The following is a 25014-nucleotide window of genomic DNA, read 5'->3' as shown; positions in this document are numbered from 1 at the left end:
GAATGGCTTCACCCAACCACTAACCATGAGTGGAGAAAAAGTTTTGGTGTTATCATTCATATTCTCTGGAAAAAAAAAAAAAGGCCAATAAAGCAAAAATTCTGCTGGGGTATGTAAACTTTTGAGCACAGCTGTACTTTAGTTTTTTTTTTTTTTTTTATTCCTAGATAATCTCTTTCAAATCGGTGGATTATCCACAAATGTGTATCAGCAGGATACAGCACGTCATTCTGTTAATCTCTTTAATGTACACACTGTGGCCACTAATTCCAGTGATTAAGTAATTGAAATTTGGAACCAAAAAAAAATACCGTAATTTAAATTTAAGAGCTAATTCCAATAAAGCTTACCGTATATACTTGAGTATAAGCTGAGATTTTCAGCCCATTTCTTTGGGCTGAAAGTCCCCCCCTCGGCTTATACTCGAGTCATACCCAGGGGTCGGCAGGGGAGGGGGAGCGGGGGCTGTCTAATTACACTCACCTGCTCCTGGCGTGGTCCCTGCAGGTCCCTGGTTCCCAGCTTCTTCCTGTTCTGAGCAGTCACATGGTACCGCTCATTACAGTAATGAATATGCTGCTCCACCTCCCATAGGAGTGGAGCTGCATATTCATTACTGTAATGAGCGTTAACGGTTGACCGCTCAGTACAAGAAGAAGTGCGGCGCCGGGAAGCAGGGACTACACAGCGCCAGGAGTAGGTGAGTATAACGGGGAGGGGAGCGCAGCGCGATATTCACCTGCTCCTCGTTCCGGCACCGCGACGGCTTCAGAGTCTTCTGCAGTGACGCTCAGGTCAGAGGGCGCAATGACTTGGATAGTGCGCGCCCTCTGCCTGAACGTCAGTGCAGAAGACGCTGAAGATGGAGCGGCGCCGGAACAAAGTCTGGTGAATTTTGAAAGTGCCGGGGGCCTGAGCGACGAGAGGTGAGTATGTGGTTTGGTTTTTTTTTAATGCAGCAACAGCAAATGGGGCAAGTGTCTGTATGGAGCATCTTATGGGGCCATAACGTTTGTGCAGCACTATATGGGGCAAGTGTCTGTATGGAGCATCTTATGGGGCCATAATCAACGTTTGTGCAGCACTATATGGGGCAAGTGTGTGTATGGGGCTATAACGTTTGTGTAGCATTATATGGGGCAAGTGTCTGTATGGAGCATCTTATGGGGCCATAATCAACATTTGTGCAGCTATATATTGGGCAAATGTGTCTATGGAGCATCTTATGGGGACATTATTAACCTTTATGGAGCATTATATGGGGCTCCTGATTCAATATGGATATTCAAAAACACTTAACCTACTGATGTCTCAACTAATTTTACTTTTATTGGTATCTATTTTTACTTTTGACATTTACCGGTAGCTGCTGCATTTCCCACCCTAGGCTTATACTCGAGTCATTAAGTTTTCCCAATTTTTTGTGGCAAAATTAGGGGGGTCGGCTTATACTCGGGTCGGCTTATACTCGAGTATATACGGAACTTTTCCAGTACAGATTTGACCACAGCAAATACGTGGCAAAATCTCAGAGTGTAGATGGGGAATTTTTGGGGGGACTTGTAGATTTAACCTCTTTCTGACCTCGGACGGGATAGTACGTCCAAGGTCAGATACCACGCTTTGATGCAGGGCTCCGGCGGTGAGCCCGCATCAAAGCCAGGACATGTCAGCTGTTTTGAACAGCTGACATGTGCCCGCAATAGCGGCAGTTGAAATCGCAATTCACCCGCCGCTATTAACTAGTTAAATGCCGCTGTCAAACGCAGACAGCGACATTTAACCGGCGCTTACGGCCGGAAATGAGCTCATCGCTGACCCCCGTCACATGATCGGGGGTCAGCAATGCTTCTGCATTGTAACCATAGAGGTCCTTGAGACCTCTATGGTTACTGATCGCCGGCAGCTGTGAGCGCCACCCTGTGGTCAGTGCTCACAACACACCTGCATTTCTGCTGCATAGCAGCGATCTGATGATCGCTGCTATGTAGCAGAGCCGATCGCGTTGTGCCAGCTTCTAGCCTCCTATGGAGGCTATTGAAGCATGGCAAAAGTAAAAAAAAAAAAAAAAGTAAAAAATTTGAAAAAAATTAAAAAAATATAAAAAGTTTAAATCACCCCCCTTTCGCCCCAATCAAAATAAATCAATAAAAAAAAATCAAACCTACACATATTTGGAATCACCCGATCAATAAAAAAAAAAAGCATTAACCTGATCGCTAAACGGCGTAGCGAGAAAAAAATTTGAAACTGAAACGCCAGAATTACCTTTTTTAGGTCACCGCGACATTGCATTAAAATGCAATAACGGGCGATCAAAAGAACGTATCTGCACCGAAATGGTATCATTAAAAACGCCAGCTCGGCACGCAAAAAATAAGCCCTCAACTGATCCCAGATCATGAAAAATGAAGACGGTTCGAGTATCGGAAAATGGCGCAATTTTGTTTGTTTTTTTTACCAAAGTTTGGAATTTTTTTTCACCACTTAGATAAAAAATAACCTAGTCATGTTAGGTGTCTATGAACTCGTACTGACCTGGAGAATCATAATGGCAGGTCAGTTTTAGTATTTAGTGAACCTAGCAAAAAAGCCAAACAAAAAACCAGTGTGGGACTGCACTTTTTTTGCAATTTCACCGCACTTGGAATTTTTTTCCCGTTTTCTAGTACACGACATGGTAAAACCAATGATGTCATTCAAAAGTACAACTCGTCCCGCAAAAAATAAGCCCTCACATGGCCAAATTGACGGAAAAATAAAAAAGTTATGGCTCTGGGAAGGAGGGGAGCGAAAAACAAACACGGAAAAATGGAAAATCCCAAGGTCATGAAGGGGTTAAATTAAAGGGGTATTCCTATTCTGGGCATTTATGGCATATCTGTCATATTTGTGTAAGCATGTGGGCTCCTATCATGAGGCCAGCATCTATCTGGAGATCGGGGCCCTACTGGAGCTTGCAGTGGAGTCGTTGTCAGAATCCCCTAACAAATTAATGTTGAGCTCCAGTCTCATAAGAGATACAGGTTGCATATGGCATGTCCGCAGAAAATTCACATGGTGGTGTAGGTGCCCAATGAAAACATACCATATCTACACTGCTGGACACATTCCGAAAAATTAAAAATTTACATCAAAAGCTAGGTCTAATTTGTGACTAAATAGTCGTGAAAAATGTAGAATGTCACAGAAAAAAAATTAAATGTAAAACCATTAATCTTGTTGAATTCCTGTGCTGATAACTAATCTGAATCAAAACAAAATTCTCCTGTGAAATTACAATAGTTTAATATTTCATATCCAATGTGAATTACTAGTAAAATAGAAAAAAAAAATATTTACTAATATGACGAATTACACTTTTCTAGGTGACTGGTTTAGATCAGCAGCTGTGAAAAAAACATTTCTCTATTCTGTATAATAAGAAAACACAATGATCAAAACAGTATGCAAGACAAATTTTCCCGAAAGGTCCCCAGCGGGGGTCTTCCTTATTGTTAGGGCAATGTACGATTTCCTCTCACCCACAAAAAGTCATAGAGGGAACCTGCATGGTGTTGGTAACATTTAGCAGCACTTCCTTAATCACTCATTTCCAACAATTTATGGATGATCAGTGGCAAAAAAAAAAAATAAATAATGAAAGAATTCAGTGCAAATCAATTGAGAGAAACAGGCTTTGCTTCGAAACCCAATGCGGCGACTCTTTAAAGCGGAGGTCTGACACGAATTAAAGCGCTGGAAAATAAAGGCTCGTCTGGCCATAAAATACAGTACCGGGTCACTTTTATGTAAGTTTGCCAAAAGGGACAAAAACCAGGACAATTTCAAACTGTGACACAGGATAGAAGCATATTAAAAAAAATCTTGCTTTCTTCTCCATTGCGCTGTCATGTTACTTAGCTTTATAGACCTTGCAAACTGGAGACCCGACCTCTTCGATTTCCACCTGGCCCACCTAATTAATTAAGCAAGGAAGTTACCTTACATTTTTTTTTATCCTATTTGCTTTTTATTATCAGTCCGTTTGTTTGATGTTTTAGAAGTTAACCTCTTAATCCCGCTGAACATTTTGGGAATGTCTGGATCATTTAGGTAATTGGTCAGGATGTTTCTGTCGCTCATGTTCAATTTTATATAACAAGTTGTGGTATGATGTGCAGTATTAAAAGGAGAAAGGGGGAAAAAAATAATAATAATAATAAATGACACACAAGAGTGAGACACCTTACCGGATCGGCAAGGTATAGAGGCCATGTAATGTATAAATCATACAAGACGCGGTGGAATCTTTATTGGAAGCACATGATTCAGAGCTCTCCGCATTCAGCAATCATTTTTCAGTAACAAAACATGCAAACTACCGAACATTTTATTTACCGGTATTTATTTATTTTTTTTAAATAAAACCATAGTGAAAAATACCTAAGTAAAAATTTTCATCTGGCATTAATGGGAGCCAATGTCAAATTGTTAAGTATTCTAAATCACTACTTCGTAAAATGTAAATATGGGCGCATTTCTAAAGCCGTATTATGGACGGAAAATGAACCTGAACAAACATCATAGGTCCTTAAAATACTTTTAGCTCGGGGGCTAAGACTCGTGGTCCAACTGGTATTTGAGGCTGTAGATTGGGCCGGATTACGCATGTAATATTGTCCTTATGAGGGTTGCCCGGTCACAAGATACTGATGACTTATAAAGATGGGTCATCAATATCAGTTTATAGGGGTCCGATACCTGGTACCCCCACCGATCAGCCAAGATGTAAACACTTTGGAAGAGACTGCACAATATGCCAACTCCATTCATTGCCGCCCGATACTGCTGAACATTGGTCAGATCTAATTTCAGCTGATCGGGAAGGTATCGGACCCCTATGAATCTGATACGGATAACCCATCGTCTAGCCAGGTCATCAATATCTTGCGATTGGAATACTTCTTCAAAATTCACTTAAAAATGATAGAAGAGTTACAGGAAGGTTGCTAAAGATAAAACGCTCACATACAATATGCCACCATCACTTACGGTAACTGTCTCCTGCAGATCTAAAGAAAACTGTCTTGCCAGTACCCAAGTGGGGAAACAATGTATAGGGGAGCTATTTCTCCTAGGTGGTGATGGCAAGATCATTTTCTTACGTTCCGTAAAAAAAAGTTAATTTGAATAATTTTCTTCTTTGAAATTGCCAATAAAAACTCCATAATTATTCTGACTGCTTCCTTTCATTAATAGATAACATTTCAGAGATCAATTTTTAATTTTTTTTTAATTTACAGAAAATATTTATCATTATATTAACATGGATAGACCATGATCTGCTCAGATCTATGCAGACAAAACCTAAAATAAAAACAAAATGAGAAAATACCCTGCAGTAAATAAATAGCAATAGTGCATGAAAATAACATAAGGTACTTAAATAACAATTTTGATTTAAAAAAAAAATAAAAAAAACCGTAGAAGCCATCCCACCACATCACGGTGACCCTATTCTGGACAGTTCTAACTTCTAGTTTTAAAACCTTACCATTCGTGAAATGACGTAAATATGAATAAGGGCCGAGCAGAGATGAACTGGAATAGAAGAGTCCATTTTTCACATTTACGTCATGTGACATATGGTTAAGTTTTAATACTAGAGGTAAAGACCATCTCGGATTAGGGTCACCGTGACGTGGTGTGATGGCTATTAGGTTTTGTTTTTTATCAAAATTATGTTGTTATCCAAGTACCCTATGTTGTTTTCCTGCTATGTTGTCATTTATTTACTGCAGGGTATCTGCTCATTGTGTTTTTATCTTAGTTTTTTTTCTGTTTAGTGGCCAGTGTGAACATGCATTTATACAAACTTATATCCCAGTTCATCTCTTTAGGTTTTCATATCTATGCATGTAGAGATAGCGCAGCGTGAGGGCCTCTTGGGAAAAGTTATCTAAACATATTCTCCTCTCCTTGGCTAAATCAAGGTAAACTTACTAATTATGTCTCTTTTAAAAGGTACATATACAGTCGAGGTACAGAAGTCCGTGGCATTCTTATTCTACTCTTTTATTTTCCCTTTACTTCTTTTCTCTCTATTTGATATTTACGGTTTATTACTAAAAAGGTCTTTTGCAATAAAGGTGATAAAATTTTCAATGCAACACTACACATACCATTATTTTGAATTAGGATTGGAGATTTTTCCTCCAGCCTATTGCTTATTTCAATGACTGTTTGTATGTATTGGTTATACATGATCAATATAAATAATAAAAATATATTGAACATGAAAACATATTCCCCTTTCAACCATACATGGTGACAGCCAAAGGAAGTGAGGACTATGGAAACTGAGGATCGCTTTTTCAGCAACTTCCATACGCCTCTAGGAAAGTTACAGAGCTGGTCTGTTTCTAGAGCCCGACCTCCTCAATTCCTAGATTTGAGAAATGTGGAAAACCCAGCGGTGAAGCACCTACCCCCTAGACTGACAGCGGTGAAGCACCTACCCCTAGACTACGTGCAGAAGGGACACATGAAAGGAAAGTAGCCACAGTCCCAATACAGAGATCACCCTCACCAGCAGTGCAGGTTAAGCAGAGATGGGACAGTGGAAAAGAGACAAGCGCACACTGGGTAATAGAGTTTAATATAAGTGGTGCTATATAATATGCAATGGTGCTATATAAATAAATATTATTATTATTATTATTATTATTATTATTATTAAGTGGGTGGAGGGTGACAGTGATCCTTACCTGATTGGGTGGTATATGTCTTAACACCAATAAATGACTGCAATAAGTTTAGCTGCTGCAGTCACATCTGCCAAAAGAAGAGGTTCTTCTGCATAAAAATTGAGGGATAGCTGTTGACGTGTAGCTGATCGTGCACCTGCATAGAAAGTAGTTCCACAGTTGTGCTCCAAGTAGTACTACACGTTTCGGGTTCATACTAAACACTTTCTCAAATAAAACTACAGTAGTAGCAGCTTTAGTTTTATTTAAGAAAGAGTTCAGTGTGCACCCAAAAAACATAATAAAGACTACTTGGAGCACAGCTACAAGTGTGGAACTACTCTTTCTATACAGCAGCGTGGCCAGCTACAAGTCAATCTATCAATTAGATATGGACAGTGACATTGTCACGAAGATGTGACTTTTGGCGCTAACCAGGTCCCTAGAACTAGGGGCAACCTGGTCTATCTTGTCCCTGGATTATTTCTGTAGGTGGAGAAGCTGGGTTCTCGTGCCTTGCTATGCCCCTATATCTACCCTGATCTGTCCCTCCCTGCCAAGGTAGTGGAAAGCTGAAGTATATAGGAACACACTAACCAGACAAACAAGGGAATACAGACAGGGATAAATGGAAATATCAACCATACAAAATAAGCACACCAAACAATAGAGTGGGACATAGGAGAGTTAAAAAGGAAGGAGAAACCAAATAGGAAAAGATGAGTATGTGCACACAGACAAATCTCCAAGCAACAATCTCATGAACAATCTCCAACCAAGACCTACACCTCCAACGCCAGAACCAGGCAGCAAGAACTAACACTGACAATCCGTAAGTGCCAGAGGAAAGCATATATAGAAGAGGGGTGTGAACAGTTGAGACAATCCAAGTAGGAAAGATCCAGAAGCTTCAACTGGACAGATTAACCATTGTACTGCTAGCAAGGAAAAAAAACTGCACTGTTTAAAACGATAGTGAAGTACTTCTAACTAGTAAAGGAGTGTGTGAAACCAGTCACCTCTGTCTTCTGGACCCCCTGTGTTGCTGTATCCTCATGACAGTACACCCTCTTCTAAGAGGGATCTGTGGAACCTCAGGGCCGGCTTTATCAGGGTGTGCAGCATGAAAAAAAATGGATTAACCTGACCGCATGAACGTCAGATGCTGGATCCCACATTCTCTGTTCAGGACCGTAACCTTTCCAGTGTGCTAGATACTGAAGAGATCTACGAACCAAGCGAGAATCTTTGCTATCTGAAATTCCCATCAACACTGACTGGGGAAGGAGCGTTGGGGATGGTTCAGAGGACGCAAAGTATTTCTTGAGTAGAGATCGGTGAAACACATTATGAATCCTAAAGGTGGGTGGCAAAGCAAGGCAAAATGCTACTGGATTGGCGACAGCCACAATCTTATAGGGACCGATGAACCTGGGTCCCAATAAGCCTTCAACTTAATGTTCCTTGTGGACAATCACACCAAATCATCAAATCACACAGGTCTGGACTCATCAAATGTCTCCGATCAGCCACTCTCTTATATTTGGACCCCATCTTCTACAAATTAACAAGAACACCTTGCCACACTGATGTAATAGATGACAAAAACTGTTCCTCTCCAGGTACTCCTGAAGAACAATTTCTATTGAAAGGGCAGAACCAAGGATGAAATCCATACGCCTCGAGGAACGGGGACTTGCCAGTAGACTCACGACAATAGTTATTCACCGCAAATTCAGCTAGAGGTAAGTAATCCAATCTTACCAATTCTCAGACACAAAACACCCATTAGACTGGATGAAAGGCTGAAGAAAATAAAAGATTGATCCCAAAAAGAGCACAAAATGCTTTCCAAAATTTGGTAATAAATTGCACCCCCAGTCAAAAACAATATCAGTAGAAATCCCATGTAACTTCACAATTTGATAAAAATGTGCGCCAAGATTTTTGTGTTGGTAAAGTGGGTAGCGCAAAGAAAGGAGACATCTTGCTGAATTTGTCCACCATCACCAAGATTACTGTATCACCTGCAGATACAGGTAGATCCATGATGAAATCAAAGGAGTTCAAAATCTAAAGGAAATCGCCAGTGGTTGAAGAGCCCAGACAGACGAATATGAGGAGGTTTCAGAATGTGAGCAAACACTGCAGGGAGCTGAATACTCCCGAACATCATGGAGCAAGCCAGACCACCAAAAGGCCAGGTAAGGAGATCTGTAGTGGCCTTACTACCAGGATGCCCAGCTAAGACCGAATCATGATATTTGCTTAAAATTTTAAGACTGAAATTAACAGGAACAAACAGTTTACCTAAAGGACAGGCTGAAGGGGCGTCCCCCTGAGCCTCTACAACCTCCCTTTTCCAGATCACAGCATATAATTTCTGTAATATAGGAATCAGTTCACAATTCTCTCCACCCCCAGGAACACAACGAAGTAAGGCATCCGCCTTAAATGTTCTTATTCCCTGGCTTATATGTCACAAAGAGTTTTATCTGGTAAAGAACAATAACCTTCTTGCCTGTCATGGTGTCGGACGCTTCTCCAGCGCTGAGATCTCATCTCCCGAGATCTCCATCTGAACATGCACCGCCCTCAGCAGCCATTTTCCCAGAGTCCGCCGCACAGTAAACCATGTACCGCAAGTGCGGGGGCTCTGGGCTTTCACAAAATGTCGGCAGAGCCCCCACACCACCGAACACCAGCAGCGGTGCACATCGGAAGACCCTCATCTCAGCCTGTGGTCTGCAGCAACACTCCACTCTTGCCTCCTCCAGCTGTGACCCCGTTTCACCGCAGCCACCACCCCCAGTAAGCAATAAGATGCATGGATTATAAGCACCACCATTTTATTAAAAAAAAGTTTTCTTTCCTATTTTTCTCCTCAAAATTTGGGGTGAGTCTTATAATCCGATAAGTTTTATAATCCGCAAAATATGGTACATTTTTTATTGGACACAGTTGAGATGAATCACTCACCATGATTTTGCTACTCTGAGAGCAGCATGATGTAGTGGCAGAGACCCCGATACCAGTGTTGTGTCACTTAATAGGCTTCTTACACTGGCAGCCTTCTGTGTACACTGTGCATAGGCAGAAAGCTGCCAATCAGTGGGATGGACGGGATTATACAGAGATCATGAACATGGAGGACTACATGGCAGCAGGTTTACTAGTCTACTATATAATTGTCCCGCGTCGCTGATTTCCGGGACAACGCCAATCAGCAACGGGCACAGTCCGGCTGAGAATTAGTCCCTCCCCACTTCCGTCCAGTCAGTGTCCGGCGCCCGCTCCATACTCCCCTCCAGTCACCGCTCACACAGGGTTAATGGCAGCGTTAACGGACCGTGTTATGCCGCGGTGTAGCGCACTCCGTTAACGCTGCTATTAACCCTGTGTGACCAACTTTTTACTATTGATGCTGCCTGTGCAGCATCAATAGTAAAAAGATCTAATGTTAAAAATAATAAAAATACCTGCTATTCTCACCTTCTGTCGTCCGCCGATGCGCGTGCAGCTGCCGCCAGCTTCCATTCCCAGAGATACATTGCGAAATTACCCAGAAGACTTAGCGGTCTCGCAGAAATTATAATATTCTGCAATATAATATGCAGAAAAAAAATGTGATTTTATCAAGCCTAGAGGAAGCAGCCGAGTAAATGATACATTACTGAAATCTGTGTCTCTGCCCATTTATTATACTACAGTCAGTTTAAGTGGCAAAAGCCCGGAGACATATTCCCTTTAATCTACATACTATGTGTACACATTGTTGGACAAGCACAAAGCTTTGAAGGGAGAACTAAACAGATTTGGCAAAAAAAAAAAAAACCACATAATAATAATAATAATCTTTATTTATATAGCGCCAACATATTCCGCATAATCCACCATTATAGACAGAAATATGAAGAGATCATCATAAGTTCTCCCAAAATGGAAGTCTATTTATCTTCAATTATGCACTTTTCCAAATCACTTCATCACAGCCTACTGACGGATATACACTTTGTTGCTCTCAGTCTCCAGGACCTGCAGGTTTGTTTTTTTCCTTACCATTTTTACCTGAAACTAATTTTGGCTAAAGATGATACCATCTTCGCCATTTATCCCTTTCTCTGCCAATGACTAAAATAACACATAAAACCGCATGTAATCCACTCAAGACTATCCACATTTTGTCAAAGCCAAATGAAAGAAAAACAAAGCAGCTTTATTTAAAACATGACATCCCAAAATGACACAGAAACTGTAGTGTCACAACGCAGTAAAAACGCATTAAAAAAAACCGCAAGTCACCCAATAGGTACAGAAAATCTGCAACATCAAAAACTCAAACCCGTGTGAATGTAGCCTAATGCCATCATCATCGAATGGCCAACACAGGAACCTTTCTACGGGATGCCACCCTCTAAGTGCGCCCAGAACAATCAATTGTACATCTAAATATCTCCTGCAACTATTCCGGCTCTTGTCTGACCTGTCTGCCACCATCTGGATTGAAATCTGGGGTCTAAGAATTTTCAGTTCTGGTGAAAATGTGATATGGTATAAGAGACGTATGAATCCTGGGAAGAGGACCTATTTTTTTTAGCAGGTGATGGACATCTAGGTTTCTGTTTGGGACAAACTTGGTCACAGACATGAAATATTCTTTTACAAAAGTATTACACTTTGATTGTCAAAATGTCACCCAGTTTTTGCAATATAACTATCTACTTTCCCAAAATATATAGGTATGAAACTAGACTGGTTGTTATATATTATAATCCAGGTTTTATGTGCATTTGTCAAAAACTTGAAAACTATCTAGGAAGTTAAAGAGGTCCAATCCTTCATTGTTATAATGTAATTATTTAAAATAGCAAAAAGGAGTAAGACGTCATTTAGGCTGTAATGTGGGAGCATTTTGGGCTCAGTATTGCAGCTGCACGTAGAAGGATAACTGCGAACCTACCAACCTGAACTAAAAACCAACATAGATACCATGATGCTGTCAGAAACCAGCAGGCAGGTGCTTGTGGTATAGATGCTGATATGCGTTGGCATTATGCTTGTCCAAACGAGGTTAACAACTCCCTTTCCAACCCCCTGCCTCTCCAGTACCAATGCATTGTGGATTTCCTTGTGGCCTCTTTCACCCGGCACCAGCGATGTGTCATCAACACGCCATGTGACAAGCACAACCAATCACTATCCGCAATGGTGACCTCACATCACTGCTACAACCAGTGATTGGCTACAGCGGTCACATGTTGTGACATCATCACTGGTGTCAGATAAAAAGACTAGCAGAGGACCCATAAGTGGTAGGGGGTTGATAAGGGGAGCATTCGATATTGTGTCATTTTATAGTAATGCAAATTTCTGAAATAAAAAATTCATTGGGCAGGGAAACTACTTTAAGCCAATAGGGGTTCATAATATTTTAGAGTGTGAAAATAAATTGCTTATAGGAGAAAAATACTTCCCAGAGGTACTGTCATGGTTTGGACAGGGTTAATACCCTGCCCTTTCAGGGTTAATTGTTGTGGCCTCCTTTTGGATCTGGGAGGGATATTTATACCCACTGTGGACTAGGATTCTCTGTCAGTTATACTTTCGTTTTGTCTGTGTGCCTGACCCCCTGGTGTGCAGGGGCATACTGTGTTGTTTGTTTGCTCTCTGTGCTCAATCTGGTCTGATTCACTTGGCTTTCTGACCTCCGGCTTCCACCTGACTATCCTTCTGCCTCACCCACGTCTCGGTTATTGACCTCGGCATCTTTGACTACTCTCCGGCGCCGTTCTCTTCCTTTGCACCCCGGTGCTTGGCTCCGTCCCTGGCCACTCCCCCTCTGTCACATGATTCAGGTCCTGCTTGCTACCCGGTGAGTTCTCTGCCATTCTGCTCTGGGCTCCCTTACTGCGGCAAGTAATCTCCTGATAGTAGTTTCACCCGGGATCCTGGACAGGTACCATACAGAGTACGTACAGGTCTTTTATTGTACAGAAACTCTGCATTAATTACTACTGAACAGAAGGGGTTCATAATACTACGAGTCTGAAGCCGGGAACCTACATACGAGCACAATAGAGACTTATCTACGTAGACCTAACAAAGCGTCCCTGGCCAGACAGCGCCGCACCACGTCTGAAGGGCCCCTGATATTTACCACATCTCCTAATAGAATTCCTCGATTTTACAACCACTTCCTACGGTTCATAGTTACTGTAAAGGCAAAGTGGATAAAAAGGTGGTAGAGGCTATAAAAAGCAGCAACTGCGAGCTTACAAAAATCCACTTCAGAAAATAAAGCCCACAGACAACCCCTCCAGGCCTAAATGTCCATTTACATTAATGCCCGCGATTAATTAGAAACTAAGCAGAGAATTTTGCTGGGTCTGTTTTGCTATGTACAGTCGTATGGCACAAATCCAATACTCATAATCAAGGCCATTAGTCGAAAGGTTATTAGAAGAACACGTTAGTACGACATTAAATGCTCAGGTCAGGGAAGGATGACTCAATGAAATATTGTACAGAAAACCACTAATTTACTGGTTTAATAAACTGGGAGCACAATAAAGTCATATTTTTCACAGGAATTGAATCGCTTATCTTGAATGTCAAAGCGTGACAGCAAAATCAAAGAAGACCGCGATTTCTGCTATATACAGCGATGCTGTAGCACAAGCGATCAGATGATCGCAGCTTCACAATATAAGAACAGTGAAAAGTTAAAAAAAAAAAGAAAGTTAAAATTACGCCACTTTTCACCCATTACAATACAGATATTAAAAGGATACACATATTTGGTACTGCCTTCAGAAAAGTTTGATCAAAATCTAACAATCTGATTAATAAACACTGTAAACGAAAAAAAAAAATAAGAATGACAAAATTATGTTTTTATGGTTGCTGCAATTTCATAAAAAATGCTGCAACAAGCGATCAAAAAGTCACATCTATCCTAAAATCCTAGAAGTCGTTTCGTCCTGTGAAAAATAAGCTGTCACCCTGAAAGACAATGGTCATCGTGAATCTGGGCCATAGGGCGTGACAATGCCCTAAACGGAAGATTGTCTGAGTGAAAGAAGAAATTGTTTCAGGCTACGTGCACACGTAGGAAATGTGGTGCAGAATTTTCTGCACAAAATCCGCATCTCCTGGCAGAATCCGCAGTTGCGGATTTGCCGCGGAATTGATGCGGATTTTGTGCAGATTTTCTGCAGTTTTTGCCACTGTGGATTTTTATCATGGAGGGGTGCAGAAATGTTGCAGATCCGCACAAAAGAAGTGTCATGCACTTCTTTTAAATCCGCAGCAATTTCGCACTGATTTTTCTGCACAACTTTTTTTACCCATTGATTTACATTGTACTGTAAATCACAGTGCGGATCTGCAGCGTTTCTGCGCGGAAAAATCCGCTGCGGATCTGCAGCAAATCCGCATCGTGTGCACACAGCCTCAGAGGACAGTCTGCTCTCCTGATCTACATGTCTTTCTCTGGTAATGGTCATTCATTTAAAATAAGCTCTGGAAGCAGATTCTCAGGAGATCTTTGTCCAGCCCAAAGATCTTAACAGTACTTTACATATTAAGAAAATGTGGATCACCGATATCATCGTCTCATTGTATTCAACTTTCTAAGACCTATTTGCTCATCTAGATGACTTCAGAGGATTGATCCTACTGACAGATTCCCTTTGAGCGTTTAGGGCTTTAACCGTACGTATGACATACGGTATTCATTTTAGAACTGGTGCTAAAATTAAAGTTACCTTTTTGAGTCCGGCAAAGCCTTCAGATTCCAGAAAGAAGAACGCAAATGGCATCAACACAAAAAGACACAGATTGGAGAAAAGTGAAACAAGATTCCAAAGTCCTGAAATTGCAAAACAAAAATCATTAATTCACTTACTTTAGAGAGAGGATTTCCCAAAGCTTCATTTAGACACTAGTGTTTGTCATTCGCATGGTGTCTATTTTATCCCACTGCTGGCCGCCTGAAGAAGGCATTGGAATGAGGAAGAAATACATACATATATATATATATATTAGCACTTTACAAAAACCGAATCTGTGGACGTAAAATGTACTCAAACAAACCCTGTGACAGGACGTGCCCATAGCACTTTTGCACGGGAAACAGGGGGGCAAACTCCCCAAATACAATAATCCAATCAACTAGCAAGAGCCTACTGCCCCATATAGAGTCATGACACTTATTGCTGAACAAGTGTAATTTTATTAATGCATAACATACATCGATAATAAATACATGTGATAACAAAAAACAGGGATGAGGATTAGGTAAATAACTCGGAAGGACAACCAGCCACATGGGAATATACACATGATGTAATGGTCATTTTGAATATAAATGGCCCTAACAGTTAGAATCACCCAAGCTGTAAAATATGCTGCTGGATGTAAGTAAGAGGGAAGTCAGGGAGAGGCCAATATAGCTAATAAAAGTAGCAGCAAGTAGTAACAGCCAATATATGCTCTGCCTGTCCCAATCGCTCCTAAGTACCTCTAGTATTGCAGCAATGCCCATAAAGTGCATAAGTGATTAAAAGCCATAGCGTCTATTGGGCTTACCCATGTGTGTTCCAATGTGGTCAGTGTCCAGCGGAAGGCCCCGACGCGCGTTTCGCGTGATGTGCTTCTTCGGGGGGCTGTCAAACGGGACAGCCCCCCGAAGAAGCACATCACGCGAAACGCGCGTCGGGGCCTTCCGCTGGACACTGACCACATTGGAACACACATGGGTAAGCCCAATAGACGCTATGGCTTTTAATCACTTATGCACTTTATGGGCATTGCTGCAATACTAGAGGTACTTAGGAGCGATTGGGACAGGCAGAGCATATATTGGCTGTTACTACTTGCTGCTACTTTTATTAGCTATATTGGCCTCTCCCTGACTTCCCTCTTACTTACATCCAGCAGCATATTTTACAGCTTGGGTGATTCTAACTGTTAGGGCCATTTATATTCAAAATGACCATTACATCATGTGTATATTCCCATGTGGCTGGTTGTCCTTCCGAGTTATTTACCTAATCCTCATCCCTGTTTTTTGTTATCACATGTATTTATTATCGATGTATGTTATGCATTAATAAAATTACACTTGTTCAGCAATAAGTGTCATGACTCTATATGGGGCAGTAGGCTCTTGCTAGTTGATTGGATTAATTATATATATATATATATATACCGTATTTTCCGGCGTACAAGACGACTTTTTAACCCCTGAAAATCTTCTTAAAAGTCGGGGGTCGTCTTGTACGCCGGGAATCGCCTTGTACGCCGGGTGTATATGGTGGGTGGGGGGGGGAGTGATCCTGATGACGACGAGGGGGCGTCTCACAGAAAAGTGAGTATCCCCCATTACCTTATCATAGCGCTGCAGCGTGGGGTCTCTGTGCTGGGAGCGGCGGCGGCTGCTGTGCTGTGGCGGCTCCTCTTCTGCAGTGTGGGGCCTCTGGTGCTGTGGGGCGGTGGCGGCGGCGGCATATCTTCATGCAGTCGGGGCTCCTCCGGCATCTCAGCCTGGAAGCCCCGCCGGCAACTCCATCGGTACAATGCGCTGGCCTCCGGGAAAATGGCCGCTGCTTAGATTCAGATCTCGTTGAGATCTGAATCTGAGCATGCGCAGCCCCCAGCGGCCGGGCCACCGCATCGCACCTATTGAGCTGCCTCCGGGAAAATGGCCACTGCTCAGATTCAGATCTCGTCTCCCGAGATCTCGGGACGAGATCTGAATCTGAGCAGCGGCCATTTTCCCGGAGGCCACCTGACCGCATTGTACCCATGGAGTTGCCGGCGGGGCTTCCAGTCTTTGAGATGCCGGAGGAGCCCCGACTGTATGAAGATACGCCGCCGCCACCGCCCCACAGCATCAGAGGCCCCACACTGCAGAAGAGGAGCCGCCACAGCACAGCACAGCCGCCGCCGCTCCCAGCACAGAGACCCCACGCTGCAGCGCTATGATAAGGTAATGGGGGATACTCACTTTCCTGTGAGACGCCCCCTCGTCCTCATCAGGATCACTCCCCCCCCCCCCCCCCCAAAAGGCACATATTCACCGGCCCTATAAGACGACATAGGGTGTATAAGAAGACCCCCGACTTTTAAGAAGATTTTATTTTTTAACTGGTAAAGTTGGGGGGTCGTCTTATACGCCCAGTCGTCTTATACGCCGGAAAATACGGTATATATATATATATATGTATATATATATATATATATACACACACACACACACACACATATATATATATACATATATACATACACATACATAGTGGGGCAAAAAAGTATTTAGTCAGTCAGCAATAGTGCAAGTTCCACCACTTAAAAAGATGAGAGGCGTCTGTAATTTACATCATAGGTAGTTTGAGGTTTGCACTCAAAATCTCACGATACATGGCCCCATTCATTCTTTCATGTACCCGGATCAGTCGTCCTGGCCCCTTTGCAGAGAAACAGCCCCAAAGCATGATGTTTCCACCACCATGCTTTACAGTAGGTATGGTGTTTGATGGATGCAACTCAGTATTCTTTTTCCTCCAAACACGACAAGTTGTGTTTCTACCAAACAGTTCCAGTTTGGTTTCATCAGACCATAGGACATTCTCCCAAAACTCCTCTGGATCATCCAAATGCTCTCTAGCAAACTTCAGACGGGCCCGGACATGTACTGGCTTAAGCAGTGGGACACGTCTGGCACTGCAGGATCTGAGTCCATGGTGGCGTAGTGTGTTACTTATGGTAGGCCTTGTTACATTGGTCCCAGCTCTCTGCAGTTCATTCACTAGGTCCCCCCGCGTGGTTCTGGGATTTTTGCTCACCGTTCTTGTGATCATTCTGACCCCACGGGGTGGGATTTTGCGTGGAGCCCCAGATCGAGGGAGATTATCAGTGGTCTTGAATGTCTTCCATTTTCTAATTATTGCTCCCACTGTTGATTTCTTCACTCCAAGCTGGTTGGCTATTGCAGATTCAGTCTTCCCAGCCTGGTGCAGGGCTACAATTTTGTTTCTGGTGTCCTTTGACAGCTCTTTGGTCTTCACCATAGTGGAGTTTGGAGTCAGACTGTTTGAGGGTGTGCACAGGTGTCTTTTTATACTGATAACAAGTTTAAACAGGTGCCATTACTACAGGTAATGAGTGGAGGAAAGAGGAGACTCTTAAAAAAGAAGTTACAGGTCTGTGAGAGCCAGAAATCTTGATTAAATAAGTCTCATTTCATGAGTTCATCAGAAACACCTGGATGAGCAAAGCTGTTGAAGAAGGCACTAAAAAGAAGAAATTTACTCCAGAAAACTGGAGGAGCAACAATGATCAATCGGGACTAGTTGCAGACCCAGAACGTTGGCAAATTAAAATAATTTAAAATAGATAAAATTATAAATAAACTTATTTTTAACCTTGTCATATGTTGTATAGACTGTTACAGCACAACTTTTAAAAGCCCCCAAAGTTTTTACTGCAAGCTGACACACCATATATCCTGTGAGCTGAAAAAAAAAAAAAAAAAGTATCCCTACTTTAGTTTAACTTATGGACCAGACTCGCATTTAAAATGAACGAGACAGCGAAAAAAAAAAAAAACTTGGGATTGTAGTATGTAAATAAATAAATACATTTGAAAAAATATATAATTCGTGAGTTTGGCTCAAAACCAATTAACCACCTAAATAAATATATTAAATAGGAATAAAGTCTGAGAACAGATGCCAACCAAATATATCTTTATTTATTTTTAATGTGAAATTTTTTCAGCTTTTTTAAAATCTTAAATCAAAGGAAAAAAAAACTGCAGCTAAGCTGAAGAATTGACATACTGCAGATTAAAAATTTAAAAAAAAAAAAAAAAAAAAAACCCGCAGTGTGAATCAGATTTTAGAAATACATCATTTAATTTGCAGCTACAGTAAAATGCTGCATTTTTCTCTGTACAAAAAAAAAAAATGCGTCAAGAAAATACAGCAAAAAACACAAAGAACAAGCCCCTAGGATAGGCAACATTTAATAAGTACAAAATATTGCAACTAGTAAAATAGGCCACAGAGCAGGAAGTGGCTCCTAGGAACAAATTCTGAGCACACATTAACAAGGGCTATGGGATCAAAACCCTAAGTAACAGGTTTCCTATGACGTACATTGGCCACTCTTACTGCTGTGGTGCCACCGACCGGGAGAGTAACTATACCATAGGAAAGAAACCCTGGCATGAACATAACCCAAGACCCCAATATGCGCTCCCACATTGTGGCTGAAGCAGACAATGCTTGAATGTAAGACGGATCACTGACTATAGACCCCGCTAATAGACAACCATGCTGCGTACCTACGGAACCCTGCGAAAATCATTCCTGCTGATTTATCGCCATCTTGTGGCTACTATTGGAATACCGACACTCAAAAGCCAAACTATTCGGAAAAAGCTTTCTTTTCGAAACTAATGATAGAATCTTAGATAGAGAGAAGCTTTAATCATACGCAGTGCTTTGATAATTAGTCTCACATTACTATCCACTGCTGTGAAGAAACTGCATCAGTCTTGGCTTATCCTCCACAATCTCCCTTGTATGTAGCTAGAAAGCGTTGAGAGCAAGTGTGAATCTAACAGCTGCATTAGGATGCTAAGTATCTGGAAAATGGAAGCAGAAAAAAAAAAAATGGGTAACTAGAGAGAAATTCCTGTTGTGAAGACTCTTTAGGAAAAACTCAAAAAATGGCAGAATAGACAAGTCCACAAGGTGTTTAGATGCAGGCAAAACAACCAAGTTTTCCCAGGTGAAGGCGCTTCAGGAAAACTCTGGAGGATATTTTCCTGAGGCGGCTTGGCTGCCATTCTTGTGGCGTCACAGCGAGCGAGCAGATTCCAGACGTAAGCCACCCAAAGGACAGGCATGTCACTTCTTTTAACCACTCCGCTGTTTAAGAACCCTGAAGTAGTTAAAAAAAAAAGTGACAGAAGACGGGACACGTGCACAGCAATGTTGTTTTGACATTGTTGAGCACCACGTTCATTTCATGGCCTACCTTGACAGAATTCTTCAGGCGGATTCCAAGCGGAATCCTACTGAAAAATATGCCCTTAAGATATTCGCACACACTGTTTTTTTCTTAAGAAAAAAAAAAAAAAAAATGGGGATTAGATATAGACATATCGGTAATGTTTCCAGGAGTCCATCCTGATAACACCATGGAGGTTGTCCTTCTTATCTTTATAGGGACAGGAAACACACTAGAGGTTAAGAAGCCCCTCCCACCCACCTCCTTCAGTTCTTTTTCCAACTACCACACCAGGATGGATGTAACTTATATTTTATTAAATTCCCATACAATGTTAACTCACATTAGTAATAGGAACTCATAAGGGAGGGAAACTAAACGTGCTGTCAGGATGGACTCATGGAAACAGCATTACCGGTAGGTCGAATCGCCGTTTACCAGAACATCCCTCCTGACAGCACCATGGAGAATACCAAAGTATTACATTCTAGGGTGGGACAACTGCCTGGAGAACCTTTCTACCAAAAGCAGTCTGTTGGCCTGACAACACATCGAACTTATAATGTTTGCAGAAAGTATTTATGCTAGCCCAATTTGCTGGCTCACAGAAAAAAACTAATACCTTTTAAAATCAACTTGCGTTGGTGCAGTCCGTTCAACGCATGCGGTAAACAGACTGCACCAACGCTAGTGCCTTTTAAAGATCGCGTCATGCGATCGCGATAGCGTAGGTGGAGCATCTGTGCTATCGGTGATGGACCCGAAACGCTGCAGCCCGCATCCAAGGGTCCATCACAGAATGACGGCACATTGCTAACGCATGCAGATTATGACATGCGTTAGCGATGCGCTACATAGTGGCAGTCAATGGGTGCGCTAACGCATCCGTTACATAGCATTAGTGCCGCTGTGTAATGGATGCCGTCAGCGCATTGCCAGTGACGGAATGTGAACCTGGCCTAAGTTCACACGGGGCGTTTTTGCTGCTTTTTTTTTTCTGCAGCAAAACCTGATCTTCTTAGCAGGAAAGAAGCTGCGGCAAAAAATAAGGTTTAGGTGCGTTTTTGTTTTTTTTCTCTTTGTCCATGCTAATGTCCCCGACTTTTCAGCAGCAAAAACGCAGCAAATAATGATACCTGCGTTTTTGCAGCGCTTTTTCAACATGCTGCAAAAATGGGTGAAAACGCAGCAAACACACTGAAAGAAGTGACATGTTCTATGTCCAAAAAAAGGAGCAAAGCACAAAATCCTGATGACAAAAAAAACAATGTGTGTGCATGAGATTTCTGAAATCTCATCGGCTTTGCTGGTACTATAAAAAGCAGATGAAAATTAGCATAAAAAAGCAGCAAAAACACCCTGTGTGAACTAACCCTTATTCTGATTTATTAAAATGTAAACACAGCAAACAAATTAACTATTATTCCCGTTTACAGGCCAAACAACTAGGTCAGAGCTCAATGTAATGGTATACTATAACCAGACCAACACACAATACCCTAATTCACCCTATAATTCCCTTATGGAGCCCCTACCTGTTTGTGGAGGTTGGCATCCTAACTTGTACAACAATGGCACCCCCACTCCCCGGCAGCTGCCCCTAAATTTCCCCATCATAAAGGAAATTAATGATAAGACACAATCATCATCATGTCACTATACCGTGGTATCAATATCACACATCCCCATGACCATCCGGATAAGGTACAGCGGGGCTGGGGCCCCAGGTAGTGACAAGGACAACGACTGATTAGAAATCAAAAGACAGGGAGGGAAAAGGGTAGTAGAGGATGGAAAGATAGGTGTGTGTCTGGGCACTCAGGGAGACGGTAATAGATAAAACCGTCAAATGCCAATCATGCATAAAGCAAAACCACAATTCTATACCATACAAAAAACAATAAGGCACCGCATAGCCAACAGATGCTAGATTCTTTGACCAAAAAATTAAAGCAGATAACTCATGGTTCAGCAGGGGGCTTCAGTCTGTTACACGTAGCCCTCAGAAATCCCTAATCTGCTGTCCCTACCTAACTGCGGAGGACGGCACCCCAGCTTGTATGCAATATGGCGCCCCCGCTTGACAACAGCTCACCCTCACTTCCCCCAAGTACTCTCCCTTAAACTATCTATTTGATATGGGTAGAGAGTAGGGAAAAAGGATGAAACGGAGGGGGATAGGAAAGACAAAAATAACCCGGTTAATCAAGATAGTTTCAAGGTGCTAAGGTGCATTTATAAGCAAAAGCAGCATCCTTCATGATGACTGAATAATATGGAACTATGCCCCATAAGGCCCACGCCTGATATCATAATAAGCCTAGATGCATATTTAACACGTGGCACCTATCATGGCACCAGCTGGTTTAGAGGTTGTGCAGGTCGATTGAGAGTTCAGGTCTATCTACACAATGCCTATTGCACATTGCCCACATATAATACCGTGTACAAACAACAGTGGTCCGTTCACCACAAACCAAAACTTATCTGCTATCCATAAGTGATACTGCAGCCTCGACGCATTCCCTCCCATAATTAGAGTTCATCAGGAGGCAGATGGATCCCACAGATTCACAACATCTTCTGACAAATCTGTTCTACAGAGGCCTCTGCTCTTTCTGCCCTGTAGGTGGAGATGGCTGTAGTAGGGCGGTTTTTAGGATCCCCAGAGGGGTTATCTTCTCTAACCTGTAGACTAGAGATATTGTGGACCTGATTCATGTTGCTATAGTGGGTTTGAAAGCTTTCTTCCCTCGATTTTGGACCCCATATTGAACAAATAGGTTGGTACCCAATGGTCTCCAATCCCGCATGGCATCTAGGTAAAGTATGACAGCCTGTCTCACTCTCTTACATCCAGTGAATGGAAGAGATGCTCTTTTTAGGTTCTTAGGGTGTTGGCAAAAGCAGGGCAAGACTATTTCCTGATTCATGTTGTGGGTAGAGACTACCTTGGTCAAGAATGCTGGATCGAATTTAAGGATTATTCGGTCCTCCAAGATCTGAAGGTACGGATCTTGTTCTGACAAGTCCTGAATCTCCCCGACTGTCTTGGCGGAGGTGATGGCTACAAGAAATACAGTCAGTCTGGAAATGCTTATGTCTTCTAAGGGCGTATAGGGGCATTTGCATAGGGCATTAAGGACTAAATTTAAGTCCCACGGGGGCATGGATTTTCTTATAGTGGGTCTTAGCCTCTGTATTGCTCTAGTAAATCTGGACACTCACAAGTGGGAGGCTAGAGGATAGTCGAAGAAAACACTCAAGGCTGGTATTTGGACTTTTGGTGTGTTTGGTCTTAGACCCTTACTAAACCCGACCTGTAGGAAATCTAGTATTTTAGAGATATCCGGGTGGGAAGTGTTTATGGAAGAACTGCCACATTCCAAAACAGAATCTTTTCCAAATTTTGTTATAAATAGCCGAGGTGACCGGCTTCCTGCTTGCCTGAATTGTGGTTATCATCTGATCTGAAAGACCCCGGGATGTTAGGATGTTCGTTTCAGGATCCATGTTGATAGATGAAGTCTCTTCAATTTCTGGTGAAGAACTGGACCCTGATAGATCAGGTCTTCGCTCAGGGGAAGTAAGACCTGTTCCTCTAGGGCCATAATTTTGAATAGAGGGAACCAACTTCTTTATAGCCAAAAGGGAACCATCAGGAGCACCTTTGCCTGATCTTCCTGAGAACCCTTGGCATTAAGGCCACTGGAGGAAAGGCAAATGAAAGAGTCCTGTTCCAAACCTGGCTTAAAGTGAACCTGTCAGCAGGATTGTGTATAGAAACCTACAGACACTGTCAGGTTGGCACCGTTATACCGAATAAAATTATACTTGGGTTGATGAAATTCGTCTTGTGGTTGTGGTCGTGCTCTGGGGCGGCCTGCGAGGAGGCGGGGGTTCAAGTGGTGCTCTGACTAGATATTCATGTGTATTGCTTCTGACAGGTCACTGACCCCTCTGTGACCTGCCCCCCTAGTTTCCATGATGAATATTATGTGTATCTGCAGCCTGATCGCATACGTAATGAATTATATACACATTTGTTTGATGTATCCTGAAGTTCAAAAAAATAAAAATAAAAAATCTTGTTTGAAAATTGCACCTACTGGACAGACGCCGGAGGCGCTATCTTGCTAGAGAAAAGAAAATTCCTCCTCCAAGATGGCGCGATAGTCGATAGATGATACTGCGCAGGGGCCGGTGGCGCCATATTGGATGAGGAATTTTTAGGTTTTTTTCTAGCAAGATGGCGCTGCCGGCACAATCTTCAAATGGATTTTTGTATATATTAATTCTGTAAACTAGGGGGCAGTGACCTGTCAGAACCATTGGTACGAATACCTAAGCAGAGCACCACATGAAGACCCCCCCCCCCACAGGCCGCCCCGAAGCATGAGCAGATCATTAACTGAAAATAAAGATTACACAACAACCATAAGACGGATTTCATCAAACAAGGTATCATTTTAATCACTATACCAACACCAACGTGACAGTATCTGCAGCTTACTGTGCACAATCCTGCTGACAGATGCCCTTTTAGGTGTCGATCCCTTCGGGATTGCCCATGAGGTTCAGAGAGAGTAAAAGCGTACGACCTTTGAATTGTTCCTGGTTGCGAACAGGTTGATCTGAGGAAGTCCCCAGGGCTGCCAACTGCTGGAAAACCTCGTCATTTAACTCCCACTCGGCAAGGGGGGACAGATTAGGGAGGGGGCAGCTTCCCAGACTGCGCAAAGTTCCCTGTAATTTGAAGACTTGGACTGTATCTCTGAAGGCCAAATCTCCTCGAATATTTTTCTCTCCAGATGGGTTCCCCATCCCTTTCTGCTTGCGTCAGTGTTGACAGATTCAAGAGGGGACAGATTCGGGAGGGGGACAAATTAAAATTAAAATTACAAAAATTAAAATTATAATTCAAATTAGCGAGAGACAGATTCAAGGAGGGGGGGACAAAATCAAGGAGGGGGACAGATTTGTTTTTGTGTTTTCGTTTTTCGCTCCCCTCCTTCCCAGAGCCATAACATTTTTATTTTTCCGTCAATATGGCCATGTGAGGGCTTATCTTTTGCGGGACGAGTTGTACTTTTGAACGACATCATTGGTTTTACCATGTCGTGTACTAGAAAACGGGAAAAAAATTCCAAGTGCAGTGAAATTGCAAAAAAAGTGCAATCCCACACTTGTTTTTTGTTTGGCTTTTTTGCTAGGTTCACTAAATGCTAAAACTAACCTGCCATTATGATTCTCTAGGTCATTACAA

At 42.3% G+C, this 25014-nt stretch overlaps 1 protein-coding gene across 1 annotated transcript in view; it reads right to left on the bottom strand.

Annotated features, from left to right (window-relative positions):
* The window catches only part of LMBR1 (limb development membrane protein 1), a 159967-nt gene that overhangs the window by 71066 nt on the left and 63887 nt on the right, over window positions 1-25014 (bottom strand). The window contains exon 5 of the mRNA XM_077268604.1: window positions 14495-14598. Within this exon, the coding sequence (XP_077124719.1) occupies window positions 14495-14598 (104 nt within the window). The remainder of the gene's footprint in view (window positions 1-14494; window positions 14599-25014) is intronic.

The sequence above is a fragment of the Ranitomeya variabilis genome, chromosome 6 (assembly GCF_051348905.1).
Source record: "Ranitomeya variabilis isolate aRanVar5 chromosome 6, aRanVar5.hap1, whole genome shotgun sequence".
In the NCBI taxonomy this organism is placed as follows: domain Eukaryota; kingdom Metazoa; phylum Chordata; class Amphibia; order Anura; family Dendrobatidae; genus Ranitomeya; species Ranitomeya variabilis.
This window is presented reverse-complemented; position numbering and strand designations above follow the sequence as displayed.